At 41.1% G+C, this 27,995-nt stretch overlaps 2 protein-coding genes across 3 annotated transcripts in view; one reads left to right on the top strand and one right to left on the bottom strand.

Annotated features, from left to right (window-relative positions):
• The window catches only part of LOC129700763 (uncharacterized), a 61,201-nt gene that overhangs the window by 23,185 nt on the left and 10,021 nt on the right, over positions 1–27,995 (top strand). The window lies entirely within an intron of this gene.
• Positions 1,351–27,878, bottom strand: dr1 (down-regulator of transcription 1). The gene is made up of 3 exons (XM_055641440.1): positions 27,623–27,878; positions 9,755–9,918; positions 1,351–2,023 (listed from the first exon to the last, which is right to left on the bottom strand). Exons 1-3 carry the CDS (start codon positions 27,840–27,842, stop codon positions 1,874–1,876), a joined length of 534 nt encoding a protein of 177 aa, XP_055497415.1. The 5' UTR covers positions 27,843–27,878; the 3' UTR covers positions 1,351–1,873.

The raw sequence follows: 27,995 nt of genomic DNA, 5'->3' as shown, positions 1-27,995 counted from the left end.
GCTACTTCCCCACGGCCATCAGGCTATTAAACCTGGCTCAGATAAAACTCTGAACATTAATAACCCACTATTTGTTATTTGCACTTTATCAGTTTATTTATTCATGTGTTTTATAGTAAATGCCTACTATGTTCTGTGTGCTGAAACAAAGCAAGAATTTCATTGTCCTATCAGGGACACAGGACAATGAACTTGAACTTGAAGAGGCAAGATCTATTTCCCCCCAAAATATATTCCACATGTTAAAAAGGGGGAATTGATTGCCTTTAAATGTTTGTATAGGTAATATTGAAATAAAATAAAAATCACAAAATTACATCCTTAAAATACCCGCTTGCAGAGTTCTTGGGAAGTGTGGCCTTAGGCAGAAGCCCAAACAACAGGAAAGACAGAAATTATTCTATTTTCTGTTCATGCTTGATAATTATTATTTCACAAAAATAAATGGGAACAGTTGCTTTGCAACCACACCAGTAACCCTGTTATAAACACCACACATACTGGAGCTCTAAATGAACAAATATACCAATGGATACAAATCTGAACATTAACTAATAAACGGCAAGGGAGGAAAGTACAAAACATTTTACATGATTCTATCAATGCTTTGCTAATATTACAGAAGCAATAAGGATTTGTATGCCATTGGTTATGTTTCGCCACTGGTCAAAAATCACCAAACTATAAGTTGAAGGCTCTCTCAGAAGAAAACCAAGTCAAAGCCATACTGTGTAGAAACAGGCCCATCAGCCCGTCTATGTTGACCATCAAGCATCCATTTTACAATAACCTCTGAGTTTTGAAGTAGACAAAATAAATACAAAATATTTTACTTTTTTTTAATAAAAACCTGTCTTTTTATTGCTAAGAGAACCAGCACATGAAAAATGTAAGAACAATAAGCACCATGGAAGAGTTATGTATTAACCAGCACAATCAACCCTGTAATGCAGATTTAACAAAAAAAACATTTGCTCCACAATGAAATCTTCCACCGATGACATTTGCCAATCCCAAAATCATCAACAGTAATGCATATTTGTTAAAGAACATGAAACATTACAGTACAGAAACATTTAAGCAGCAGTTTAACAGGCTTCCTGAAAAGCCCACTTCATTTGTCATGTTTTCCAATGCTGAATTCACTCTTTGGTACTGAAACTGCTGACAAAAATGTGCTTTGCTTTCAACCCTTACTTCTGGAAATAGACTTACATTACAACTAGGGGTTAAAACTAACCATGAAGCAAGGACATATGCCATGTGAAATTAAGACTAAATAGCCAACTATAGATCTGGCTATCTGGTTTTATCAAAGTTAATAATAATGTTACTCTTTAAAATTCTGTGAACTCCGTTAAGCAAGGGCAGGTTGATTTTTTTTTGATTTTTTTTAGTCAGTTTCACCCTTGTTACAAGTTGCTCATTAAAAAAAAAACCCCATTCCGATTGCAAACTTAAATAAGCCACAATAAATTTGCTTTCAGTATTAAACAGTAAGGGAGCAAACGGTTACACAAACTGAAGCATTAATTGTCAGATTCACGAGCATTAACAATACTGATTTTCAGAAAGATGCAAGAAACAGGCTGTGGAGCGTTAAAGTACTGCATTGATTTGATGCTCCCATCTCTGGCTGCCCGTCGTATATAAATGTAATATTCTAATAACTTCCAATCCTCTGCATTTCCACATATAAGTGATTGGTTGTTACACCTGAAAACTCATGACAGTTTTAACTTGCCCAATGACCCCCTGACACCAATAGCCAGCCTGCAAAGTTGTGAATGAAGCTGAAAGTTGCAGACGGGCCAGGTCACTGTTAATGTGCGGTAAAAGGACATCTGTGTAAAAGTAAATTTGCTGGTTAAATTTAAACATCATCCTCTTCATCTTCATCTTGTGATGATCCAGCTTTATTGAGTGGATTGGATGTGGCTGATGCTGCTAACTGTGCTTGATGGGCAGCTTGCTGCATCTGTAACCACTCCTGCTGGGCTAATTCTGCCTGCTGTTGTCTGGCCTGTAATAAAGCAAATTACATGGAAACATAAAAACATAGAAAATAGGTGCAGGTTCATTGTGATCATGGCTAATCCACAATCAGTAACTCGTGCCTGTCTTCTCCCCAACCCAAGCTCTATCTAACTCTCTTTTAAATTCATCCAGTGAATTGGCCTCCACTGCCTTCTGTGGCAGAGAATTCCATAAATTCACAACTGGGTGAAAAAGTTGTTTCTCATCTCAGTTTTAAATGGTCTCCCCTCTATTCTTAGACTGTGGCCCCTGGTTCTGGACTCCCCCAACAAGGGGGGAGTCTAGCCCGACCGACCCTTCACAGCATTCACCAGCCTCCCGCCAGCCCGACCGACCCTTCACAGCACTCACCGGCCTCCCGCCAGCCCGATCAACTGACGGACCGACCCTAACCCTAGCTCAACATTTTTATTTAACAGTTCACATCATAACTTTACAAATATAAATCAATTGTAAAACAAAATTATCAGCAAGGTTAGCATTACCTTTATTTTTTGGAAACCTTACTATTGTTTTGATGTAACTAGGAGGCAGCCATGATCCCAGAGTGCTCGCTGCCTAGCTACCATGAAACAAAGCGCGTGATTTGTCAATTGGCGTCCGACGCAATGTCAAACGTGCATTGATTGGACAATTACTACTCGGAAAATTTGAGGTTTTCCTCATATTTTAAAAATATGTGCAAGTTTTGGTCTTGACGCGTATCAGGTATGATTTCTATAATATTTTTTCAACATATGTTAAAAATTCAGGTAGTTACGTGATTTGGGTCACGAATTTAAACGAAAAAGCATCTCGGCCCACAGCCTATTTAGCTTGTCCAGTCCTTTTATCAGTTTCTATAAGATCCCCTCTCATTCTAAATTCCAGTGAATACAAGTCTAGTCTTTCCAATCTTTCCTCATATGACAGTCCCGCCATCCTGGGAATTAACCTCCTGAACCTACGCTGAACTGCCTCAATAGCAAGGATGTCCTTCCTCAAATTAGGAGAGCACAACTAAACACAATACTCCAGCTGTGGTCTCACCAGGGCCCTGCACAATTGCAGAAGGATCCTTTTACTCCTGTACTCAAATTCTCTTGTTATGAAGGCCAACATGCCATTAGCTTTCTTCACTGCCTGCTGTACCTGCATGTTTACTTTCAGTGACTGGTGTACAAGGACACCCAGGTCTTGTTGCACTTCCCTTTTTCCTAATCTGACACCATTGAGATAATTATCTGCCGCCTTGTTCTTGCCGCCAAAGTGGATCACCTCACATTTATCTACATTATACTGCATCTGCAGTGCATCTGCCCACTCACTCAACCTGTTCAAGTCACCCTGCAACGTCCACCCAGCTTTGTGTCATCTGCAAATTTGCCAGTGTTACTTTTAATCCGATCATCTAAATCATTAATATATATTGCAAATAGTTGCGACCCCAGCTCCGAGCCTTGCGGGACTCCACTCGCCACTGCCTGCCATTCTGACAGGGGCCCGTTTATTCCTACTGTTTCCTGTGTGCCAGACAATTCTCTATACTTGTCAATACCCTACCTCCAATACCGCGTACTCTAATTTTGCCCACTAATCCCCGGTGTGGGACCTTATCAAAGGTTTTCTGAAAGTCCAGATGCACTACATCCATTGGCTCTCCTTCATTCTTTTTACGTGTCACATACGCAAAAAATTCCAGAAGATTAAAGGACATCTGTAAATACTTGCAGTAGAAACCTGGTGATCTGCCAAATGACTCTGAAGGTCACACTGACAGAAGGACAACGTAATAATCCCACAATGATCCAGCTGATCAGATTTCCATACATATGGGAACAAAGCAACAAGGGCGGTCAGGCAGAAATGGGGCGGCAGCAGGGGCCAGGATAGGAAAATATACAAAATAGGGATCAGGAAACTACAATTATGAATATTAGGGCAATGTTTACAAACACCCCTATATAACTTGCTCTTCAATTTTGCTTCAAATTAAATTTAATCTGCAGGTGGAAACTGTATGGCAAGAATCGAGAATGACTTAAAGAAACAGTTCCTGCAATGTACCAGAAATGTGTGCTTTTAGAAAACTGCCCCACTTGTTACATGATCTGGGTCAAAGAAACATAGAAACGCAGAAACAGGAGGCCATTGAACACACCGAGCAAGTATGAAGGTCATGTCGTTTGGGCTATTGCCCAACATCAGAGACTCAGATGATGAATACAAATAAATGCAAGTCCCAACAAGAACTCAAGATCGACAAGGTTGAAAGAGGCGTGGGTGAAAAGAACAAGAAACAGGGGAAGAAATCTTTTGTAGGTTAATAATGAATGGATTATCCATAATTAATCAAAGCGTGAGAAGCAATTTATTGAAATCACTGTGTTCTTGCCCCGGCTATCAAAGCAACTTGAAAGTAAGCTTTCAATGCAACTTGCCAAAGCAGCTCAGACTTTAGAGATACGGTGCAGAAATAGGCCCTTCGGCCACGCCAATCAGCCGGGAAAAAACCCCCATGCAGTCACAGGAAGAACATACAAATTTCGTACAGACAGTGCTCAGTCACGATCGAACCTGGGTCTCTGGCGCTGCAAGGCTCTGTGCCACCATGACTTGGTAAAGGAGGGTAACTTTCTGGGGCAGCATTGAGAAGGTGGCCAAAAAATATATAAATCTTGCTAGGTAGCCAAATTCAGAGATTGAGAAGCATAACCAATGATGTGAGATTCTATAATTATAAATGGAGAGCATGTGCTTGTTGGGACAGGGTGGCATGGGAAAGGGACGTGTAAAAGCCAGAATTAAAACAATGGAAGGCACAATAGTTTCAGGAACCCGATGAAGCTGCATGTATAGGCAGGGGTTGGTGGTAAAGAGGCACAGGTCAAAGATTTGAATTTGGTGGATTAGAGGTAGGAGCAAATAAAGGTTCTGAAGACAGGTGTTGAGAGCAGTATAGTCAGATTGGCAATTTCTCTAATGATAGCAATTGGAATAAAACAAAACAAAATTTGATGCAAGCTGGCAAAATTGTAGTGATAACAGGTTTGAAGTAACGCTGAAGACAAATCAAGCAGTAAAATGGCAACCCAAACACGACCTGGGGTCACAGTTTAAGGATAAGAGGGAAATCTTTTAGGACCGAGATGAGAAAAACATTTTTCACACAGAGAGTGGTGAATCTGTGGAATTCTCTGCCACAGAAGAGAATGAAGAGAAGTCATTGGCTTTATTTAAGAGGGAGTTAGATGTGGCCCTTGTGGCTAAAGGGACCAGGGGGTATGGAGAGAAGGCACTGGAAGGCAGGATACTGAGTTGGATGATCAGCCATGATCATATTGAATGGCGGCAGGCTCGAAGAGCTGAATGGCCTACTCCAGCACCTATTTTCTACGTTTCTATGTATGAAAAGCATTAAGATGCCAAATTTCCTTCACCGAAGAACATCAATTAACCAGCTGGGCTTTCATATAAATCCAGCAGTTTTGTGGTTACTAATACGGAAACTGGATTTACTTTAGGTTACATGCATTGAAATTCCACGATCCCAGTGGCTCTAGATCAATGATTCAGAACTCTGGCCTTAAAAGGTTTTAAATCCTTAAAAGCACCACAAACAACTATGTTTTAAATGAAGATGCAGCTTATTTCAAGAATCTTGGATGTGAGAGCAGTATAGTGGTTGAGTTACTTTGATGATAGGATTTGAACTAATGTTGTCAGATCATCCTGACTTTTGGGTTGCTAAATGAGTAATTTAACCACAAGACTGTCACACCCATAGAGTCATACAGTGTGGAAACAGGCCCTCCAGCCCATCTTGCCCACATCGACCTACATGTCCCATCTACACCAGTCCCACCTGCCTGCATTTGGCCCATATCAAGTTCAAATGAGTTTATTGTCAGGTGTCCCTGATAGACAATGAAATTCTTGCTTTGCTTCAGCACACAGAACATAGTAGGCATTTATTACAAAACAGATCAATGTGTCCATATACTATAATATAAATATATACACACACATGAATAAATAAAATGATAAATCTCTAAACCTGGCCTATCCCATGTGGTTTTATGGTTTATATTTATTTTGGTAATAACAACACTAGTGATTCAATGGTATATTGAAGCAACGCGAGTAGTATTCCTTCATTTTATGCTTGGACAAGATGATTCAAGATTTTCCCTGGTTTCTTATGGCCAATTAAAAGCAATTCTGACCTTACAGTAGTACCTTGAAATACATTCACGCGAGGCATGTTGCAACAGATACTAGCTGCGCCTATTAAAAGACTAAAACATTACTTTAAGCGGGACACACACATTGGAAGCAAGACTGATCAAAACACACTAAAAGTGTGATCCAAGGTCTCGCACATGGGGATTCTATCTCAATATATTAAGCCAAAGGTACAGACTTCTTACAGGAGGGAAAAAGAACATTCTACTCTTAGGCCACAGGGAACCCAGGAGATTTCATTTATTGCTCACATGTTTTTGGTCATGCATCCAACTTCTAGCTTCCCTACTGTATTTGATTTCAAGTATTTATTGTGTTTATTAGAAGTCAAAATAATTTAGAAATTTACTGTTCAGTAAAATAATATGGATTCAATACATTTTGTACAACTCAAATGTGCTTTTCCTTTCTGACTAGATTGGAGAACTTTTATCTTCTCTGATCTCCTGTCACGGTAATTATTTGCGCACAGTACAATTATGGTGCTTATCTCTCCAATGTAGCCGCGTCATCTTCATGGTGTTGTGTGGAAATTGAATGGTTTGGCAAGGGCAAACCAAACAGAGCTCCACTTAAATCAGTTTTTATTAAGTGCATAACCACACTGTCCAAATGATGACAGAGTCAAGTACATTTGTAATTCTTGAGTTCCTTTCTATCTATTCATAGAAAGTCCATAAATGTACCCTCCTCCATGTGTTGTTCAAATGGAAATAACATAGACATTGCTTCAATAGAAACATAGAATTAGGTGCAGGAGTAGGCCATTCGGCCCTTCGAGCCTGCACCGCCATTCAATATGATCATGGCTGATCATCCAACTCAGTATCCCGTACCTGCCTTCTCTCCATACCCCCTGATCCCCTTAGCCACAAGGGCCACATCTAACTCCCTCTTAAATATAGCCAATGAACTGGCCTCAACTACCCTCTGTGGCAGAGAGTTCCAGAGAGAATCACCACTCTCTGTGTGAAAAAAAGTTCTTCTCTCATCTCGGTTTTAAAGGATTTCCCCTTTATCCTTAAGCTGTGACCCCTTGTCCTGGACTTCCCTAACATCGGGAACAATCTTCCTGCATCTAGCCTGTCCAACCCCTTAAGAATTTTGTAAGTTTCTATAAGATCCCCTTCAATCTTCTAAATTCTAGCGAGTACAAGCCGAGTGTATCCAGTCTTTCTTCATATGAAAGTCTTGACAATCAGGAATCAGTCTGGTGAACCTTCTCTGTACTCCCTCTATGGTAATAATGTATTTCCTCAGATTTGGAGACCAAAACTGTACACAATACTCCAGGTGTGGTCTCACCAATACCCTGTACAACTGCAGCAGAACCTCTCTGCTCCTATACTCAAATCCTTTTGCAATGAAAGCTAACATACCATTCGCTTTCTTTACTGCCTGCTGCACCTGCATGCCTACCTTCAATGACTGGTGTACCATGACACCCAGGTCTCGCTGCATCTCCCCCTTTCCCAATCGGCTTAATTAATTGGCCTTTTTGCATTTAATTCTCCAAAATCGGCTTAATTAATTGGCCTTATTGCATTTAATTCTCCAAAATCTTATCAGATTACATTTCCAGAATGACATTATTAATCTGAATGTCCATGGGAGTTAATTACCTGGCTCCTTTTCTCTATAGTTCTAGCTATTTTGTACAACCATCTCATTGGTTACAGCTGCCATGTTAATTGGAAACAACTGATGCAAGCAATCACCCGTGTTCACCATCGCTCTCAATAATTATAAGTAGAAGGTCTGAACTATTAGAACATCTTGAGTGACAATAGACAATAGGTGCAGGAGTCGGCCATTCAAGCCAGCACCGCCATTCAATGTGATCATGGTTGATCATCCACAATCAGTACCCCGTTCCTGCCTTCTCCCCCTATCCCCTTACTCCGCTCTCTTCGATAGCCCTATCTAGTTCTCTCAAGTATCCAGAGAGCCGGCCTCCACCATCCTCTGAGGCAGAGAATTCCACACTCACAGCTCAGTGTGAAAATGTGTTTCCTCATCTCCGTTCGAAATAGCTTACCCCTATTCTTAAGCTGTGGCCCCTGCTTCCGGACTCCCCCAACATCGGGAACATGTTTCCAGCCTCTAGCATGTCCAAACCCTTAATAATTTTACATATTTCAATAAGATCCATACTCATCCTTCTAAATTCCAGAGTATACAGCCCATCCATTCCACTCTCAGCATATGACAGTCCCGCCATCCCGGGAATTAACCTTGTGAACCTACGCTGCACTCCCTCAATAGCAAGAATGTCCTTCCTCAAATTTGGAGATCAAAACTGCACACAATACTCCAGGTGTGATCTCACTAGGGCCCTGTACAACTGCAGAAGGACCTCTTTGCTCCCTTACTCAACTCCTCTTGTTATGAAGGCCAACATGCCATTCACTTTCTTCACTGCCTGCTGTACCTGCATGCTTACTTTAATTGACAGATGAACAAGGACCCCCAGATCCTGTTGTACTTTCCCTTTCCCCCCCCAACTTGACACCATTTAGATATTAATCTTCCTTCCTGTTTTTGCTACCAAAGTGGAAAACCTCACATGGTGGTGTAAAAAGAAACATGACCAAAAATAACCTCGTCAGAATAATGCTTCGCAGTAGATTCATATAGTGGCGCAGCAGTAGAGTTGCTGCCTTACAGCACCAGAGATCCGAGTTTGACCCTGCCCACTGTACTGTCGGTATGGAGTTTGTATGTTCTCCCTGTGGCCTGCGTGGGCTTACTCCGGGTGCTCCAGTTTCCTCCCAAACTCCAAAGACAAACAGGTTTGTACGCTAATTGGTAAAATTGTACATTGTCCCTAGTGTGTGTGGGATAATGTTAGCGTGTGGAGATCACTGGTGGAGCAACAGGCCCGTTTCCGCACTATCTCTAAACTCAACCTTGAGTTATACACTACAGGCCTCGTTCTCCACTGATTTGTGATCCATGCACTCATGAAGTTGGCCTCAAGTCCTGTCCTAATTTTTCACCACAGCTAATCGACTTAGCTGCACATTGGGGAACCAATTAGTGTGGTATAAATACAGTATACAAGCGGTTTTTAGACCACTTGTGTCAAATGGCTCCTTAATGTGTACTGCTCTAATAGAAAGCAATCTTTATTTACACAGCAGTACCTTGAGATTTCAAAACAGATTCATGTTTGAGTTTCAATGAAAGCTGTTTGCTAAGATTAATTGCCTTTAGGTATTTACCCATAATGTGCTTATTAACGCATGTAATTGCTTTTTGAGCATTATGGGGTATACTTATATTTACGTGGGTTCAAAGGAGAGGGCCTTTGAGGTATCTGCATTTTTTGCTGTCTGTGGGAAGCCCAAGGCCCTATCCCTACCAGATTTAATATAATTTTATTATAACTTTACTAAAAGATCACAATTAAAACTCACATACTTGATCTAAAAACGAATTATAGTAATAACCCTTTATAAATGACATCTAAATGCTCACACAAGTCACTTACTTTTGCAAATAGCTCCTGTTGCTGCCTCAATAATTCTTCTTCTGGTATGCCAAGGTTCTCTAGTCGTGAGCTTGCTTTTCTCCTCTTTAGTGCTACTGTTTTGCATTCTTGCAAGACTTCCTTTACTTCACTAATGTACGAGCAAAAGCCAAGACTGTCCAAGGCTAAAGAGAAAGAGAAAGTTATACAATTATATTAGTTTTTGTGCAATCAAAATTAAGATGAAAACGGCAGAAGAATTGAAATCTGAAATAAGAAATTTACAGCAATGAGAAGGGATCTATAATAAAGTTGCATCTTTTTACGTTTTCCATCCTTGTGAACTTTCTTATTTCAGCCAAATGTTTGAGAACACTTTTTATTAGTCAATAAACCCCACGTTCGTAAATTTGAAGTACTTATTTTATAATGAAGATAGACACAAAATGGTGGAGTAACTCAGCGGGACAGGCAGTATCTCTGGAGAGACGAAATGGGTGACGTTTCTGGTCGAGACCCTTCTTCAGATGTGCATCTGCAGTTTCTTCCTACTCATTTCATAATGTTGTCTCTACCCATACCTTTCTTGGTGCATGGCTATTCAATCAGTTCCAAAACAGACTTATGAAAAGATGCAAACTCTTCCAGTTCACAAATCTGTTTCATATTTAAACCATTACAAATTGCTTCTTTCTGCCAAACATTAAAGTCACAAAATAAAATATGAATGCAATATATTTACGTGACAAGAAATGCAAGCAAAGAACATTTGCATTTCGATAAAAAATTATATTTATACAAACTATCAGCCAAATAAAAAAATCTGCCACAAACACAATACATACAAGAACATCAATGATTTGGATGAGAACATATAGGGCATGATTAGCAAGTTTGCTGATGCTACAAAAGTAGTGGTTTTGTAGATAGTTAAGATGGTTGTGAACGATTGTAGCAGGATCTGGCTCGATTGGCCCGGTGAGCAGAGGAATGGTTGATGGAATTTAATACAGAAAAGTGTGCTGTGTTGCATGTCGGCAATGGCAGGACTTGCACGGTAAATGGTAGGCTTCTGGGTAGTGGTGTAGAGCAGAGGGATCTAAGAGTACAGATGCATGGTTCCTTGAAGGTCGATTTGCAGGTAGATAAGGTGGGCAGGAGGAAGAGGGAAGATATTATAGATACAAAACCATGAGAGGAATAGATCAGGTAGATGCACAGATTCTTTTGCCCAGAGTAGGGGAATCGAAGGACCAGACATAGGTTCACCATGAAGGGGAAAAGATTTCATAGGAATCCGAGGGGTAACCTTTTCACACAAAGGGTGGTGGGTGTATGGAACAAGCTGCCAGATGAGGTAGTTGAGGCTGGGACTATCCCATCGTTTAAGAAACAGTTAGACAGGTACATGGATAGGATAGGTTGGGGAATATGGACCAAGCGCGGGCAAGTGGGACTAGTGTAGCTGGTACATTGTTGGCCGGTGTGGGCAAGTTGGGCCGAAGGGCCTGTTTCCACACTGTATCACTCTAACACAAAGTTCATGTGAATGCTACATAATGGGCAATATCTTTACAGATAGAAAACACTTCAATTTTTTTTAAATCAAAACTGTTTCTCAACACTCAGGTCATTCACCTGATGGCTTTGCTCTCTTGGTCGACATTGCTCTAAGTTCCCATATTACAATAGACTGAAACATTGTCGCTTTTTCTAGTTGACAGAGAATCAGAGAGGACCACTCTGAGATGATATCTCATTGCAATAAATCACTATTCCATAAACAATAACATCTAATCTATGTAGATAAAACTATAATGGATTTAAATGTTATGGGATCCGAGGATTCATTTGCAACACTTAATCATAGAATCATATAGCATGCAAACAAGCACTTTCGCTCAACTCCGATGCCAACCAATATGCCCATTCTAAGGTACTCCCATTTCCCTGCAATTGGCCATTTCCCTCAACCTTTCCTATCCTGCTTGTCCAAATGTTTTTTTTTGTTGTTTTTTTTAAATGTCATTGTACCAGCCTCTGACAGCTCGTTCCATATACCCACCATCCCCTGTGTGGAAAACGTTGCCCCTCAGGTTTCCTATTAAATCTTTCCCCTCTCACTTTAAATCCAAGCCCTCTACAGTTCTTGATTCCCCGACTCGGGGAAAAAGACTGTGCATGCACCACATCTATTCCCGTAATGATTGCACAGACCTTCTTAAGGTCACCCCGAATAAGGTTCTAGCCTGCCCATCCCCTTCATCTAGCCCAGCCCTCAAGTCCTGGCAACATCCTCATAAATCTTCTCTTCACTATTCTTTCCAGCTTAATAACATCTTTCCATAGCAGGGTGACCAATATCGAACACAATACACCCAAGTGCGGCCTCACTGGTACACTACCGTAACATAATGTCCCAACTTCTATGCTCATTTCCCTGACTGATGAATGCTAAAAGCCTTCACCACTGCTGCAAGGAAACATGATCTAAACAACCATGACCCACTGGATTGGACACCATGTTGAGTTCTCAACTGCAGCAAAACTGGAGATAATTCAACAGACGAGTGATCTGGTTGACAGGACAAAAACAGAAAGTAAAGCAAATCAGCCATGGACTTCAGTACTTGACTATTACACAATGATGCATTGATGCAATTGAGCCATTTAAAATAGTTAAACATAGGGCTCAATAAGAACAATACCATTTTCTACTGTTATGGTGCATATATGTGGATTAAACACTAAATACATTCCCTCCCAAGCACAAACAGGCAGCTTGAGCAATGAGAAATCAGCCCAAGTAATTTTCTAGTGAAAATTTCATGATGCTGTGGCTGTATATATTTTTCTAAAAGCACTCTGTACTGACCAGAATAATCACTTGGTGTCACACTCAGTTTTTTTTTTAAGTTCTATGGTACTAGACTGGGTATGGGGGTGTTGAGATGGAAATAAAAATAAATTTGTATTCAAGCCACACAATGATAAAATGCCACACCCTCTTAAAACCAGCTCTTGTTGGCCGCTTTAGCTTCAGGCATTTGGTGGATTCCATATAAACCATTCAAGGTTAAAAATAATAATAAAGTACTTAATCCCAGTAAGTCCCTGTACTTACCAATCATGCATTAACATAGAATGTTCATGTACATTTCACTACTTTGTTTACATCTTATCATTTCTTACAGTTATTATTTAAATACCTCACTTACCCGTTTCTTGAATGTCCCAGTTCTTCCATCATACTATATGTAGAACTAGCCCCAACATATGGCTTCCCAGACAATTCAGACCAAGTCAAAGGATGGACATGACTGCATCAGGCACAACCAGGCCAACTTTGATGTGGTTTAAGTGCCAATTTAAAACGGTGGCCATTTTTCTAGTTTGTGATAAAACTACATTACGCAACTTCAGTGCCCAAAAAGGCTATTATTTACAAAAGGTGCCTGTAAAGTTTAAAAATCTTACCCTCAAAGACAATTGGCCTTCAATACCCTAAAGGATCAGCAATTTAAGCCAAAGAGGATAATAATCAAACAATGTTATCAAAGTCAAGTTTCAAAACTCCCTATTATACTCCCTAACATATCAGAATGAAATTGTTAGTTTGGCTGCCATGGATCATTGAAGAACCAAGAACAAATAGCATTACAACATGGTTCTGATACTGGAGGAATGCTCAGGATCAGAGTCTTGAAAAAGTTAAAGGAATTTGAACATTGAGATTCAAATAATTAGAAAGTAATGATTTTCATTTGCAACAATTGGGAGATCATTGCATCATTTTATTGCATAATTACAGGCAATATCTAGAACATCAGGTTCCACAACTAACTAATGGGTCTATCCCACTTTGGCCATCAGTTACGCGACAGGCCGGTGGCGTGCGAAGATTTTGTTCAAGACGAAGTCTACACTCCTCCACGCCACTCCACACTCGCTAGCAGGTCGGGTAAATGCCGCACGAATGACAGCCTAGTGGGACAGGCCTTTAACTTCTTCACATATCATTGCTGCTGAATGAGCAGAATTTCATTAACTAAACATCAAGAAGTCCAAAGTTACCACGTTTAGTTCCTTCGCCTATTCCTTGATCACATTCTAAAGCTGTATAGGCCTGCTTCATGTCATCCTTTATGGCCCCAAATTGATTTGCAAAATATATATTTCACTATAAAGTCACTAAAACCAAATAGCGCCAACTAAGCAGTAATAAGCAGTAACAGCAGTAATTGTCTATTGGCCTGGCCCTTAGGCAGAAAAGGTTTCTGACCCCATGTCTAATGTATACTTTTCAAAATTGTAATCTTTGTTTTCAACCCGTCCCTAAAACTCTCAATTTCTGACCTCACCAATTTCCCAGTTTCAATCATTCCAGCATTGTAACTATCGTCTTAAAGTGCCTGGCCCTGGAACTAAAATTAATTCTCCAACTCTAGATCTTATTTAAGATGTTTGGTCTGGCACCAGATATTTTTTTCATAATGCTAAATTTTGCAGGCAAGTTGGGACATTTGTCTGTTAAGACCGAACGTGCGTTATTTAGCATGTTAAAGAAAATACAACTTGAAATGAGGTGGTGAAAGGGATAGCAAAAAGACAATTAATGGTTGATTTAGGGAGTTTCTGAAAACAGGCTCGAAGTGAAGAGCTTGGAAAGAACTCGGGCAAGGAATGTAGTGACTAAATGATCAGCCTCTAAAGGGACTAAGGGAGGCCTATGCACCCATAGGACATTCCAAGCAATCAGTTAATTAACAGCAGTTTTGTTTGTTGACAAACATAACAACTAATTTGCCCAACAATGTGATAACAACTAGATAATGAACTAATTAGCCGTTATTAAGCAGTGTTGCTTCAAGGTCAATTGAAAACGCCCTTGCTTTTATCTAAATAGCGTAATGTACACACAAGGAACTACATATGCTGGAATTTGTATGCATGGCTGACGGAGAATGATGATACAAAGTTTTTTGGGGGACGGAGAATGACGGCACAGAGGCCATGGAGCGATTTGAAAGATAGAACATGGATTCTAAGTATATTTGTTGGGCACAGTTGGTTGGGAATGATTCTAAACAGGCTTATGCTGAGCAAAGACCAGTTAGGTTTCAGTAGACCAGTTTAAAGCCCGCAGATTGAAACCAGCTTTCCATACAATTGAAACGAGTCAAATATGTTTTGGATTCTTATCACTACCAGTATGTTATAGTACATCAAATCAAAATGGGTTGAGACTTCAAAAAGATACCAGCAAGCTTCACAGGTCACAGACTTTTAAAATAAATGATTAGTACTACATTTATAACATCAAATCAATGGGTGAATTAAATAATATTAATCCTGACTAATCAAGAGTGGTTTATTGTCATATGTCCCAGATAGAACAATGAAATTCTTGCATACTGCAGCACAGAATATGTAAACATAGTACACTGTAAGTAATATGGTAAACGAGAGAGAAAATGTTCAGTGTATATATACACACACACTCACATATCAAACAATAATAGTGCAATAATAATGTCTATTGTAGTTCAGAGCTTATATGAGGTTGTAATGTTTGCCTGTAGCCTGATGGCTGGAGGGAAGAAGCTGTTCCTGAAACTGGACGTTACAGTCCTCAGGCTCTTCTTCCCAATGGCAGTGGTGAGATGAGTGTGTGGCCAGGATGGTGTGGGTCTCTGATGATGTTGGCTGCCTTTTTGAGGCAGCGACTTCGATAGATCCCTTCGATGGTGGGGAGGTCAGAGCCATTGATGGACCGGGCAGTGGTCACAACTTTTTGCAGTCTTTTCCACTCCTGGACGTTCAAGTTGCCGAACCAGGCCATGATGCAACCAGTCAATATGCTCTCTACTGTGCACCTGTAGAAGTTCAAGAGAATCCTTTTTGACATACCGAATCTCCGTAATCTTCTCAGGAAGTAGAGGCGCTGATGTGCTTTCTTTATAATTGCATCAGTGTGCTGGGTCCAGGAAAGATCGGAAATATACACACCCAGGAAGTTGAAGTTTTTGTCTCTCTCCACCATTGTCATATTGATATAAATGGGATTGGGGGTCCTCAACCTTCCTCTTCCAAAGTCCACAATCAGTTATTTGGTTTTGCTGATATTGAGAGCCAGGTTGTTGTGCTTGCACCATTTGGTCAATAGGTCGATCTTACTTCTATATTCTGGCTCATCACCATATGTAATTCGTTCCACAACGGTGGTGTCGTCGGCGAACTTGATGATGGAGTTTGCACTGTGTCCGGCTACCTTGGCATGAGTATACAGTGAGTAGAGCAGGGGGCTGAGCACGGAGCCTTGAGGTGCTCCCGTACTGATTGTTACTGACAATGAAGTATTTCTGCCAATTCGAACAGACTACTGATACAATTACAAATATATCTGTATATTGAAATCAGTACAAAATTGTTACATGTTTATTGGACTGACTCAAACAAGCTACTGTCAATGATAGCAGGACCTAGCTAGCATTTGGGTGCTAAAGGCCAAAACATTTAGTCATGTGATCTCGCAGTAAACGGTAGGGAGATGTCAGAGATGGTCCAGGTGAATTTGAGTGCTAACCGGTTGGGAAATGTCAGGGGATACGGAGCTGGTTATCCACAACTCTGCTTCTTCCCAAGATCCCAACTCTCATAGAACCAGTCAATTGAATTATTTCCATGCAATATCAGGAAAGGTTTGCAAACACAGGATGCAACAAATCCTTTGGGATGAGACAACACAGCTTTAGTCTTAAAGACTTTCGCCCTCCATCACAAGGTCAGAAATTGGGATGTATGCACAATACTCCATTCATCAGAAAATAAAACAAGCCATGCCTGCATTCAACAAGATTTGGATGACGTTAGTTTTTTCAACTAAGATGCTGAGCAATGACCATCTGCAACAAACTAGAGTCAATTTACAACACAACACTCAATGGAAGTGCCTTTGTCATGTTACTGGTCATTAACATTCTGAGGAGTCAGCATTATTGACAAACTTACCCAACTCCCCAGAGCCAATCCACCATCTACAAGTCATATGTCAGAGGTGTGAAAGAACATTCTCCAACTGCCTGAAAAGGCACAGCTTCAACAAAACTCCAGTACAACGCTAGTTAGGATAAAGCAGATCGGTTGACTGCCACTCCATCCACCCTAGACATTAATTTATCCTCCCTCCTCCACATCAGTGCGAACGGTTGCAGTCAGTGCCCTGTACAAATGTAACGGCGGTTACTTACCCAAGCTGATCTGACAGCATCTGCCTTACCAGCAAGCTCTGCCACCAAGAACAAGTTGAGCATACATAAGGAAACAATCACCTGCAAATCCCTCCACTCAACGCAAAGTCAAACACTAGTCCGACATGGAAATATATCACTGTTCCTTTATCACTAAATCCAAGAACTCCCTATCCAACAGCAGTGTAGGAGCAGGTTCATTGTGTTGAATGAAGGACCCCAAAGAACTGCAACAATCAGAATGGCACACCACTTCCTCAGATATACTTAAGGGTGGCAATAATGTTGCCCTTGCCAACAATGCCCAATTCTCTTCCCCCCCAGCGAAATGAAATTGACATCAAACAAAAAAGGCTTCTTTAAGCATGTTTGTGATTCTTTCCTCTAGTAAGATGTTCTATACAACTGATCTATTGGTTCATTTATTTTTTAATTCTTATATCTGTACATGTAACACTTGTCAAATGTTACTCGAGAATGCCTGAAAGGTGCCCTTGGGCAATCTAGAATGTTACATATTAATACAAAGTTTTGACGAAGAATACATACAGTTGATCCCTGCATAACAAGGGATTGAATTCGTAGAAAACAATCCATATCATGATTTCTGTGACATGAAGTTCCATTATTAGCTCATGCACAAGAAACTAGCATTCCAAAACAACACATTGTACTTAACTCCCCCCCCCCCCCCCCCAGACAAATTCCATGAGAGTAAATTTCTAATACCTGGATAGACCTGACAAGAAAGAGGGCCGCCAGTATTGGCATTTACCATGTCAACATGTTAAAAGAGATAGAGAAGTTAATGGAAGAAACTTAATCTCTGAAACATCTTGTGTATGGGCATCTTCCCCATGATAGGGCCAATGTGCCACGTGCTGTCACCAATATTTATTGGAGCCGACTGCTGATTTTTGTGATTCGTGCACCAGAACATCGAGATCCCTCTAAACTTTACTCGCTTTGTCTTTCTCCATTTAGATAACAATCCACTTCCCTACATTCAACTCAAATGGCTATATTTTATCTCAATTGCTCAATCTATATCTATCCTGACTATCCCAACGGAACAGCTTCTTCCTCAGCACTGGTGCCAGTGCCCCACGAAATGGAACCTGCTTAGACCATATCACAATTTGAGCCACACATTTATCTCTAAACCCTATTCAACTTGTGTCAAGGTGCTCACGGTCCATGTAATCTGGGGATCATCACACAGGTGGTTTCGCTTTTCAATTCCAGAATTATTCCTGGGCCAGTTAGGAGGGAAATCGCAAAATATACATTTCCCCCTCACAAATTAGTGGAATTCTGTAACTGCCCGTATTCTTCCATAGGATGCAGATTTTACTGATATTTTCAAGATTCATAACTTTTTACTGAAGAAAAAATGAACACATTCCATTTCAAGTATCCATCGCTGGCACCAAAGGCCTATCGTCTCCAATTGAACTGTTGACTGTACTATTCTCCAATGCTGATAGGACCAGATTCAGTGATAGGATTCAAAATGAACCCAGAATATTTGCCATCAACAAATATAATTAAGGTTTCAGATCCTGTGCTCCCACAGTAGGTCATCTTGTCTGATGCTGGTTGTGGTTGAGCATAGAGATCACACCCTTACATAAAATACAGTGTAGAAAGGAACACAGATGCTGGTATATACCGAAGATAGACACAAAGTGCTGGAGCAACTCAGCAGGTCAGGCAGCATCCCTGGAGAAAAAGGGTGATATTTCGGGTCGGGACACTTCTGTGAAGCGTCCCGACCCGAAACCTCACCCACCCTTTTTCTCCAGAGATGCTGCCAGACCCACTGAGTTAATGCAGCACTTTGTGCCTTTCTTCCGTAATATACTTTGATGCAGATTGAAATATACAGATAATCCTAAAGTACTCATGTAAATACGAGGGAATCAATGCCTTTGCTTCTTTGCTATCTGTTGTTCTAATATGGAGGTACGGCAAGTGTTGTTAGAAGACATCAATTGTCTTGCCCCTTCTTCATGTTAGCCATTAAAATATACACATATTTTAGTAAAGTTGCAGGAATATTGCAGGGAAATGTTCCCGATGTTTAGTGAGTCCAGAACCAGGGGGTCACAGTATAAGAATAAGTGGTAGGCCATTTAGGACTTCGGATGACAAAAAACTTTTTCCATGGAATTCTCTGCCACAGAAGGCAGTGGAGGCCAATTCACTGGATGTTTTCAAGAGAGAGTTAAAGATTTAGCTCTTAGGGCTAACAGAATCAAGGGATATGGGGGAAAAGCAGGAACAGGGATACTGATTTTGGATGATCAGCCATGATCATATTGAATTTCAGAGCTGGCACCTATTTTCTATGTTTCCAAGTCATTGTACGTGTTCATTAATGATAATAATTTCCCTGTCTCTCTCTGAACAACCCAGTGTCTAAATTATCATATTCAGAAGATTCACCTAATATGGATAAACAAAACATTCCTAAACTCTTCAGTTCCACCTAATCCCCCATTACAGAAAGCCAGGTCCATCGCTCTCAATGCCATGTACCCAAGGATAAAATAATTCTATGCAACCCAAATGAAGACACAAGATGAATTTTTAGTCGGCTCCATAACCAGGAGCTGGTACAGAACACAATTAGCTGCTGACAATTTTTCCTCTGACAACCACCAGTTCCGCATTCATTACCCTGCATTGCACTTGAGTGTAGCTTTCCGTGGAAATGTACAGCAGCTAGAAATTATCACCAAATTGTCAACATACACCTGCACTCATATGTATTTTTCCTTGGATGCCAAATTTATCTCTACATTAGAAACCATATGTATTCCACAGTAAATTGACTAATGCAAGGCCTTTCAAGTGGCTTTGCACTGTACAGATCAGCTATGTCTTGAATAGATTAAACTATCCAGCTTTCACAACACCCTTTGAAACCCTTAATATGGCAGTATCTTTTCCTACTGTGCATGCCTATTAAAGGAATAATACAGTTTCTAAGTAACAGTTTGGACAAAATAAGAATTCTAAGTAGGAGACTATGAACAAACATAGCTTCTATTCTGGATGGTGCAGCTAACACAAGCCGCAATCCCCCATCATAAACACATACAGGTCCTCCCCACATCACTGCTGGGTTCCGTGGCTCAGAACTATTGTAACATAAACAAATCACAAGTCTGAAATGCGGCTATGCACCAAGTTCCCACGGCAGAATGAAACTTCAGGAAACAAGGTGGTGTGCACGTCGCAGGTCAGTATCAATGGTGTTGAGGTGGAGATGGCCAAGAGCTTCAGTCACCTGGACGTAAATATCACCAACAATGTCTCTTTGCAGCCAAGTAAGCACACTGATGCCTCTACCTTTTAAGACAAAGGAAGTTTGGTGCGTCTCCAACAGCTCTCACAAACATCTGCACCATCATAGCTCAGATTGGCAACAGCTTTGTTCAGGACTGCAGGAAATTGCAGCAAGTTGTGGATGTATTCCAGTCTATCATACAAACCAGCCTCCTCTCCCATTATCTACACTTTGAGCGACTTTGAAAAAGCAGCCAACATTATCAAGGAGCATATCCTCTTCTCCCATCAGGCAAAAGATTAAAAGCTTGAAAACACACGCTGACAGATTCAGCAACAGATCATCCCTAAGGCTCCGTACTCGGCCCCCTCCTCTTCATCATCTACATCCTCCCCCTTGGTCAGATACTCCACCACTTCAATCTGGACTTCCAATGTTACGCTGATGACACCCAGATCTACCTTGGCACCAAATCCCCCCCCTCTCCCATATCAACTCCTGTTTGTCAGCTATAAAAACCTGGATGCAACATAATTTCCTCAAACTCAAAAGCGATAAGACAGAATTCCTCCTCATAGGTTCCAATTCCACACTGAACAAAATCAATAACCCCACTCTCACCATCGACAGCACCACTGTCTCCCCATCTCCCCAGGCCCGCAACCTTGGCATGATCTTTGATTCCACCCTCTCCCTTGAGCCTCACATCCGCCATGTCATTAAAACCTCCTTCTTTCATCTCCGCAACATCGCCAAACTCAGACCCTCTCTCACACCGCCCGCTGCTGAAAGACTCATGCATGCCTTCATCTCCTCCCAACTGGACTATTGCAACTCACTTCTCCTTGGCATCAGCTCCACCTACATCAACCGACTCCAACTGGTCCAGAACGCAGCCGCCCGACTCATCACCCATACCAAATCCTGGCATCACATCACTCCAGTCCTCAAACAACTTCACTGGCTTCCCATCTCCCACCGGATCACCTACAAAACCCTGATCCTCACCTACAAAGCCCTCCACCATCTGGCCCCCCCCATATCTCACTGACCTCCTCTCCCCCTACCAACCCTCGCGGTCCATCAGATCCACATCAGCTGGTCTCCTCTCCATCCACAAGTCCAACCTCCGCAGTTTTAGGGACAGAGCCTTCTCCAGGGCAGCTCCCAGGCTCTGGAACTCCCTCCTCCAACTGATCCGCAATTCCGTGTCCCTCACCATCTTCCAGTCCCGCATCAAGACCCATCTCTTCACCTCTGCCTATCCTTAGCCCCACGTGCCGTCCCTTTTCATCTGTGCATTAATTGCCTCATACTGTGTTTTGTATTGAATTCTGTATTTACTTTGTGTACTGGTCATGTCTCTACTATTTATTTCATTCCCCTTACATGTTTTTCCTCTACCTGCTAAATTTTTGTAAGGTGTCCTTGAGACTCTTGAAAGGCGCCCATAAATAAAATGTATTATTATTATATCTCCTCTGTTACCAGACTACTGAACTGTCCTCTCATAAACAAATAGTGTAGTTGTGATCTCTCAACTTGGCTCATTACACTAAAGTTCATAGGTTATACGAGTAGAATTAGGTCATTCGGCCCATCGAGTCTACTCCACCATTCAATCATGACGGATCAATCTTTTCCTTTCAACCCCATTCTCCTGCCTTCTCCCTGTAACCACTGACACCCACACTCTCTTTATCTGCACTCTCTGTAACTATAACGCTATAACACCAACATAGGTGGCACAGTGGCGCAGCAGCAGAGCTTAAGGTACAGGAGCCATTAGGAGGTAGCGACCATAATATGATAAGTTTAATCTACAATTTGAGTGGGAGAAGGGAAAATCGGAAGTCTCAGTATTACAGTTGAGCAAAGGGGACTATAGTGGCATGAGGGAAGGAGCTGGCCAAAGTTGACTGGAAAGAGACCCTCGCAGGCATGACAGTGGAACAACAATGGCAGGTATTTCTGGGAATACCTGCCATACATACACAGAAGGTGCAGGTTCAGTGCATTCCAAAGAGAAAGAAATATTCTAAGGGGAGTAAGAGGCAACCATGGCTGACGAGGGAAGTCAAGGACAGTATAAAAATAAAAGAGAAGTATAACATAACAAAGATGAGCGGAAAGCAAGAGGATTGGGAAACTTTTAAAGAGCAACAGTAGATAACTAAAAAGGCAATACGGGGAGAAAAGATGTGGTACGAAGGTAAGCTAGCCAAGAATATAAAGGATAGTAAAAGCTTATTTAGGTATGTGAAGAGCAAACAAATTAGTTAAGTCAAATGTGGGTCCTTTGAAGACAGAAACAGGCGAATTTATTATGGGAAAAGGAAATGGCAGATGAGTGAACAGGTACTTTGGATCTGGGAATTATAGACCAGTTGGCCTGACATCGGTGGTGGGGAAGACGCTGGAGTCAATTATAAAAGATGAAATGGCAGCACAATTGGATAGCAGTAACATGATCGGTCCATGTCAGCATGGATTTACGAAGAGGCAATCATGTTTGACTAATCTTCTGGAATTTTTTGAGGATGTAACTAGGAAAATGGACAAGGGAAAGCCAGTGGATATAGTCTACCTGAACTTTCAGAAAGCCTTTGATAAGGTCCCACATTGGAGGTTAGTGGGCAAAATTAGAGCACATGGTATTTTGCAGAAAATTATTGGGACACAGCTACCGGCCTTGGAGGGCATCTACCACACACGGTGCCTCAGGAAGGCCGTCAGCATCCATAAAGACTCCTCTCACCCTTGTAATGGACTGTTCGAACTCCTACCTTCCGGCAGACGTTACAAGGCCTTCTACGCCCGCACCTCCAGACTCAGGAACAGCTTCATCCCCAGAGCTATAGCGGCTCTGAACCAGCCCTGCTGAGTGCCCCGCACCCCCATGAACTGTCTCCCTCGTATGGTCACGTCGCACAGACACATTTGCACTTTAGACTGTTTTGACTGATTTACTGTTCTTTTTATAAACCATGTTCTCGGGGTATCTAAATCTAAATTGTATTAGTTGTTTAAGTTATGACATCAGATGGAAGCTGCATACCAAATCTCATTGCAAATATATTATTATTATTATTGGGGGTAGGAAACAAAGAGTAGGGATTAACGGGTCCTTTTCAGAATCGCAGGCAGTGACTAGTGAGGTACCGCAAGCCTCGGTGCTGGGACCGCAGCTATTTACAATATACATTAATGATTTAGATGAAGGGATTACGAGTAGCATTTAGCAAATTTGTAGATGACACAAAGCTGGGTGATAGTGTGAACTGTGAGGAGGGCGACTTGGACAGGTTGGGTGAGTAGGCAGATGCAGTTTAATGTGGATAAATATGAGGTTATCCACTTTGGTGGCAAGAACAGGAAGGCAGATTATTATTGGAATGGTGTCAAGTTAGGAAAAGGGAAAGTACAACAAGATCTGGATGCCCTTGTTTATCAGTCACTGAAAGTAAGCATGCAGGTGCAGCAGGCAGTGAAGGAAGTTAATGGTATGTTGACCTTCATAACAAGACGAGTTGAGTATAGGAGCAAAGAGGTCCTTCGACAGTTGAACAGGGCCCAAGTGAGACCACACCTGGAGTATTGTGTGCAGTTTTGGTCTCCAAATTTGAGGAAGGACATTCTTGTTATTGATGGAATGCAGCATAGACTCACAAGGTTAATTCCCAGGATGGCAGGACTGTCATATTTGAAAGAATAGATCGACTGGGCATCTATACACTGGAATTTAGAAGGATGAGAGGATATCTTATTTATACATAAGGTTATTAAGGGATTGGACACGCTAGAGGCAGGAAACATGTTCCCCATGTCGGGGGAGTCCTGAACCAGGGGGTCACAGTTTAAGAATAAGGGGTAGGCCATTTAGAACGGAGATGAGGAAAAACATTTTCACCCAGAGAGTTTTGAATCAGTGGAATTCTCTGCCTCAGAAGGCAGTGGAGGCCAATTCTCTGCATTCTTTCAAGAGAGAGTTAGATAGAGCTCTTAAAGATAGCAGAGACAATGTATATGGGGAGAAAAGGCAGGAACGGGGTACTTATTGTGGATGATCAGCCATGATTACAGAGAATGACGGCGCTGGCTCGAAGGGCCGACTGGCCTACTCCAGCACCTATTGTCTATCGTCTCAGTGCCAGAGATTTGGGTTTGATCCCGGCAAGGATGCGGTTTGTGCATTCTCTCTGTGACTGTGTGGTTTTCCTCCGGGTGCTCCGTTTTCCTCCCACATCAAAGACATGCAGATTAATTGGCTTCTGTTAATTCGCCCAACTGCGTAGGATGCAAAAGTGGGATAACATGGAACCAGTACGAGTGATCGATGGTCGATGTGGACTCAGTGGGCCGAAGAGCCTATTTCCACGGTGTACCCCAAACAAAAATATTATATTCTATACTCTGGAATTTTTCTCTTTGCATAACCTTATAATAACCTTGCAATACGTATGCAAGGAACCGTCCTACCTGTCTCCCAAACGCTTACTCTTATGCAAGGGCTGTACATAGCTAGAGTGTTTGTAAGGTGTAGAGGGCCTGTCATCATCTATCAAGCTCAATATCAGATACTTCAGTCACATATTCAGTAACAGTAAATCCAGATGAGAAAACCGATCATAGATATGTTAAAATATTACATACATATGAATAGTTTCTGATCTGAGGCATTACAGGAACATGGACATGGGTGAAAGTATTTGATTTCCCCATAAGCTTTCAAAATGAAAAGTGTTATCAATTCATTCAAAAGCAGGCAAGCTCAAACCTGCTATACATGTAGTTGGTGTGTCAAACTTCTGGGGACGTTTGCAGAGATTTAACAACATATTTCTACTGGAAGGCCATCTATTACTGTTCAGCTTACTAGAACTACTCCCAAAAAATCATCAGTACCAAGTGATTAAAAGAATGTATGCAAGGCCATTGGTCTTGCAACATTTCATGCAATTACATAAATTGATTTGTTAAATGTGCCATTGCACATAGAGGCAGAGAAGTTTTGAACATTTAGCCAAATTGCAAAAAAAAAAAAAAAATTCAAACAAGCAACATAAACTGTGCTTAGCAATATCTGGCATTTTAGTCAAAAAGGTGAATGCTGACTTCAAGCTACTGCAGGACTGACTTTCATTTTGTAGACAATCATTGTCACACAAATTCAAAACTGCAATTTTTACATGGCAGTCAAGATTGAAAAATCTCAGTTATATTGTTCATTTTCTGCTCAGAAAACAGTTGTATCTTAGTAACAATGTTGTTTCTGATGCATTCATCATAAACATATTAGTTGAATCACTAATATTTATAAACAAATGAAAGCCTGCATTTTACCAGTCAAACATTTCCTTAAAACCTTGCCTTCTAGAACCAAACAATTTGGCAGTTTTTCTTAAAACCTACCCAAACTTTCTGTTTTCATCACAAACGAACGCTGCATTTGCTCACACCGTGTCTTTATATAGGACGATTTCCATGGTCTTTGGTATATTCAACAACTTTCAGCTTAAAAGCAGCTGAAAAAGAAACAATCTGTGAAAATCATGTAATTTGCTCTTCAGCTGTCATATGCCCACCGGAAACCTGAAACCACCTTCAATGTTTAAATACTTAAGATGTCTAAAGACAACCGATTTGCAAATGTTTTTTTTAAGAAACTACAAAAGATGTTCAATGATTTACTTTCTTACGTGGAAGTTTGTAAAAGATGGATAAAACCTATGCCAGGAACACCCTGACAACGCTAGAAAACAGAACTGGCATTTAGGTACACATCAAAAATCTTGGCCACCAGTAAACGTCGCCACTTCTAAAACGGTATTATAAGCTGCCGAAAGAGCAGAAATGGTTAGCAGGTTATTTTAAGTCTCCAATCACTAAACAACATGCCTAGAACATATCCTGCAGCAAAACCAATACCATGCGTATAGGTTAAAATATGATAAATACAAATGGCAGAGAACTGAATTTTGCTAAATATTTTGAACTGCCATATATTTTAATAAGTGACTAACTTCCTCTGTATGATTAAATTTGTCCTATTTGCATATTTGGTTACAACCTACAATCTAAGAAAGTACTTAAAAAAAAATATGATGAGCCCAGCCACCAATATAATTACCAAAAGTCCTTTATTAAAGTAGTTCTATAAAGACTAATATCTGGTCCATCACAAAAGTCATACCTGCAAGGTAATTACTACCACACAAAGTGCCACAGCGATGGCCTACTTAGGAAGAAATGTATCAACCTATTGGGAAAATCTTCAAATGATTTACTAAACATGGAATTACTTTTCTAGTCAGATCAAAGAGCACTGAACTGTGTATTTATCTCCAAGCAAAGAGCTCCTATTTTACATTAAACGAGAGGCACATAAAAATACTTCGCATTTTAGTTACATCATATGTGTGGGTTGTAGAATACAATTGACAAAGATTCAAATGTATTTAATATCAAAACAATACAATTTCACTGGATTAAGGTCCATCAACACTTCTTACTGACTCCTGCACCTCGCCAATTTGAAATATGTACTTACATCCTTATAATTCACTGGGCCAACAACCCACTTAAATGGTTTCTACAAAAGACATTTTCATTCTCATCTATCAAACAAGTGATAGTTTTTGGTTAACTTTCCTACTTCAACAAAGTACCCAGTTCATGTACAAAAGATTTACTCGTGCTGCTAATGAAAACGTGGAAGATACTAGTTATTGTTTAAACATGTTTGACACATCAAATCAATTTTAACGTGTTCATTTACAGCAGCACTTAAAGAATGACACGATTAAATTAAATAACGTCAACATACCAAGCATCATATGCTAATGAAAATAGTTACGATTTTCTTTATTCATGCTGATAAATATTACTATTTATTTACGCAAATGTCTTGGTGCCGCATGTGATAACTAAAAATATAACGACTCAGTAGATCACGAAGAAAATACTTTCGTAACTCAAGCAGAGGCTGACATTGCCCAATGTAGGTTTTCTATCACCAGTGGGAGAAATAGAAACCTCAGAACTGCTTTCAGTATTAATTCGAGCACGCTGGTATAGAAACTGACTTCCTAAAACAGTTCCCATCCCAACTTAGGGGGAAACCCTGAAGAAGGGTTTCGGCCCGAAACGTCGCATATTTTCTTCGCTCCGTAGATGCTGCTGCAGCCGCTGAGTGTATCCAGCAATTTTGTGTACCTCCCATCCCAACTTATGCGAGTGGATTTAAGCAGCTGCTAGCTGAGAGGTAAAGAGATCCAGTGGGGAAAACACAGGGTATGAAGCTCTCAATTCTTAAACCCAGGCCGGTCCCCAGGTTCCCCTCACCTTGGATAACGTGCTCCGGGGAGATGGTCTTCTTCTCCGACTTGTTGCAGATCTCGTTGGCCTCGGATGAGATGAGGTGAATGAACTCGGTGCAGCAGCTCACCACCAGCTCCCGGGCTTCGTTCGCCACCCGCACGTTGGGCAGCGTCTCTTTGATCATTTTGTTGATGGCCGCCCGGGGGATGGTCAGGTCGTCGTCGTTGCCCGACGCCGAAGCCATGACAGGCTTTATCTACTTTCTTCCCCCAGTCAATAAAATAAAACCAAAACAATAAAACCTTCCCCCCCCCACACCCCACCCCCTTGGAGGAAGCGCCCCCGCACACTCTTCAAGGGGGTGAAGCAGCGCCCCCTTTGTGGTTTAAATCCTTCT

Source organism: Leucoraja erinacea, chromosome 10 (genome assembly GCF_028641065.1).
Source record: "Leucoraja erinacea ecotype New England chromosome 10, Leri_hhj_1, whole genome shotgun sequence".
Classification (NCBI taxonomy): Eukaryota; Metazoa; Chordata; class Chondrichthyes; order Rajiformes; family Rajidae; genus Leucoraja; species Leucoraja erinaceus.
The sequence above is the reverse complement of the archived record's forward strand: the minus strand, read 5'-3'. Positions and strand labels throughout refer to the sequence as shown.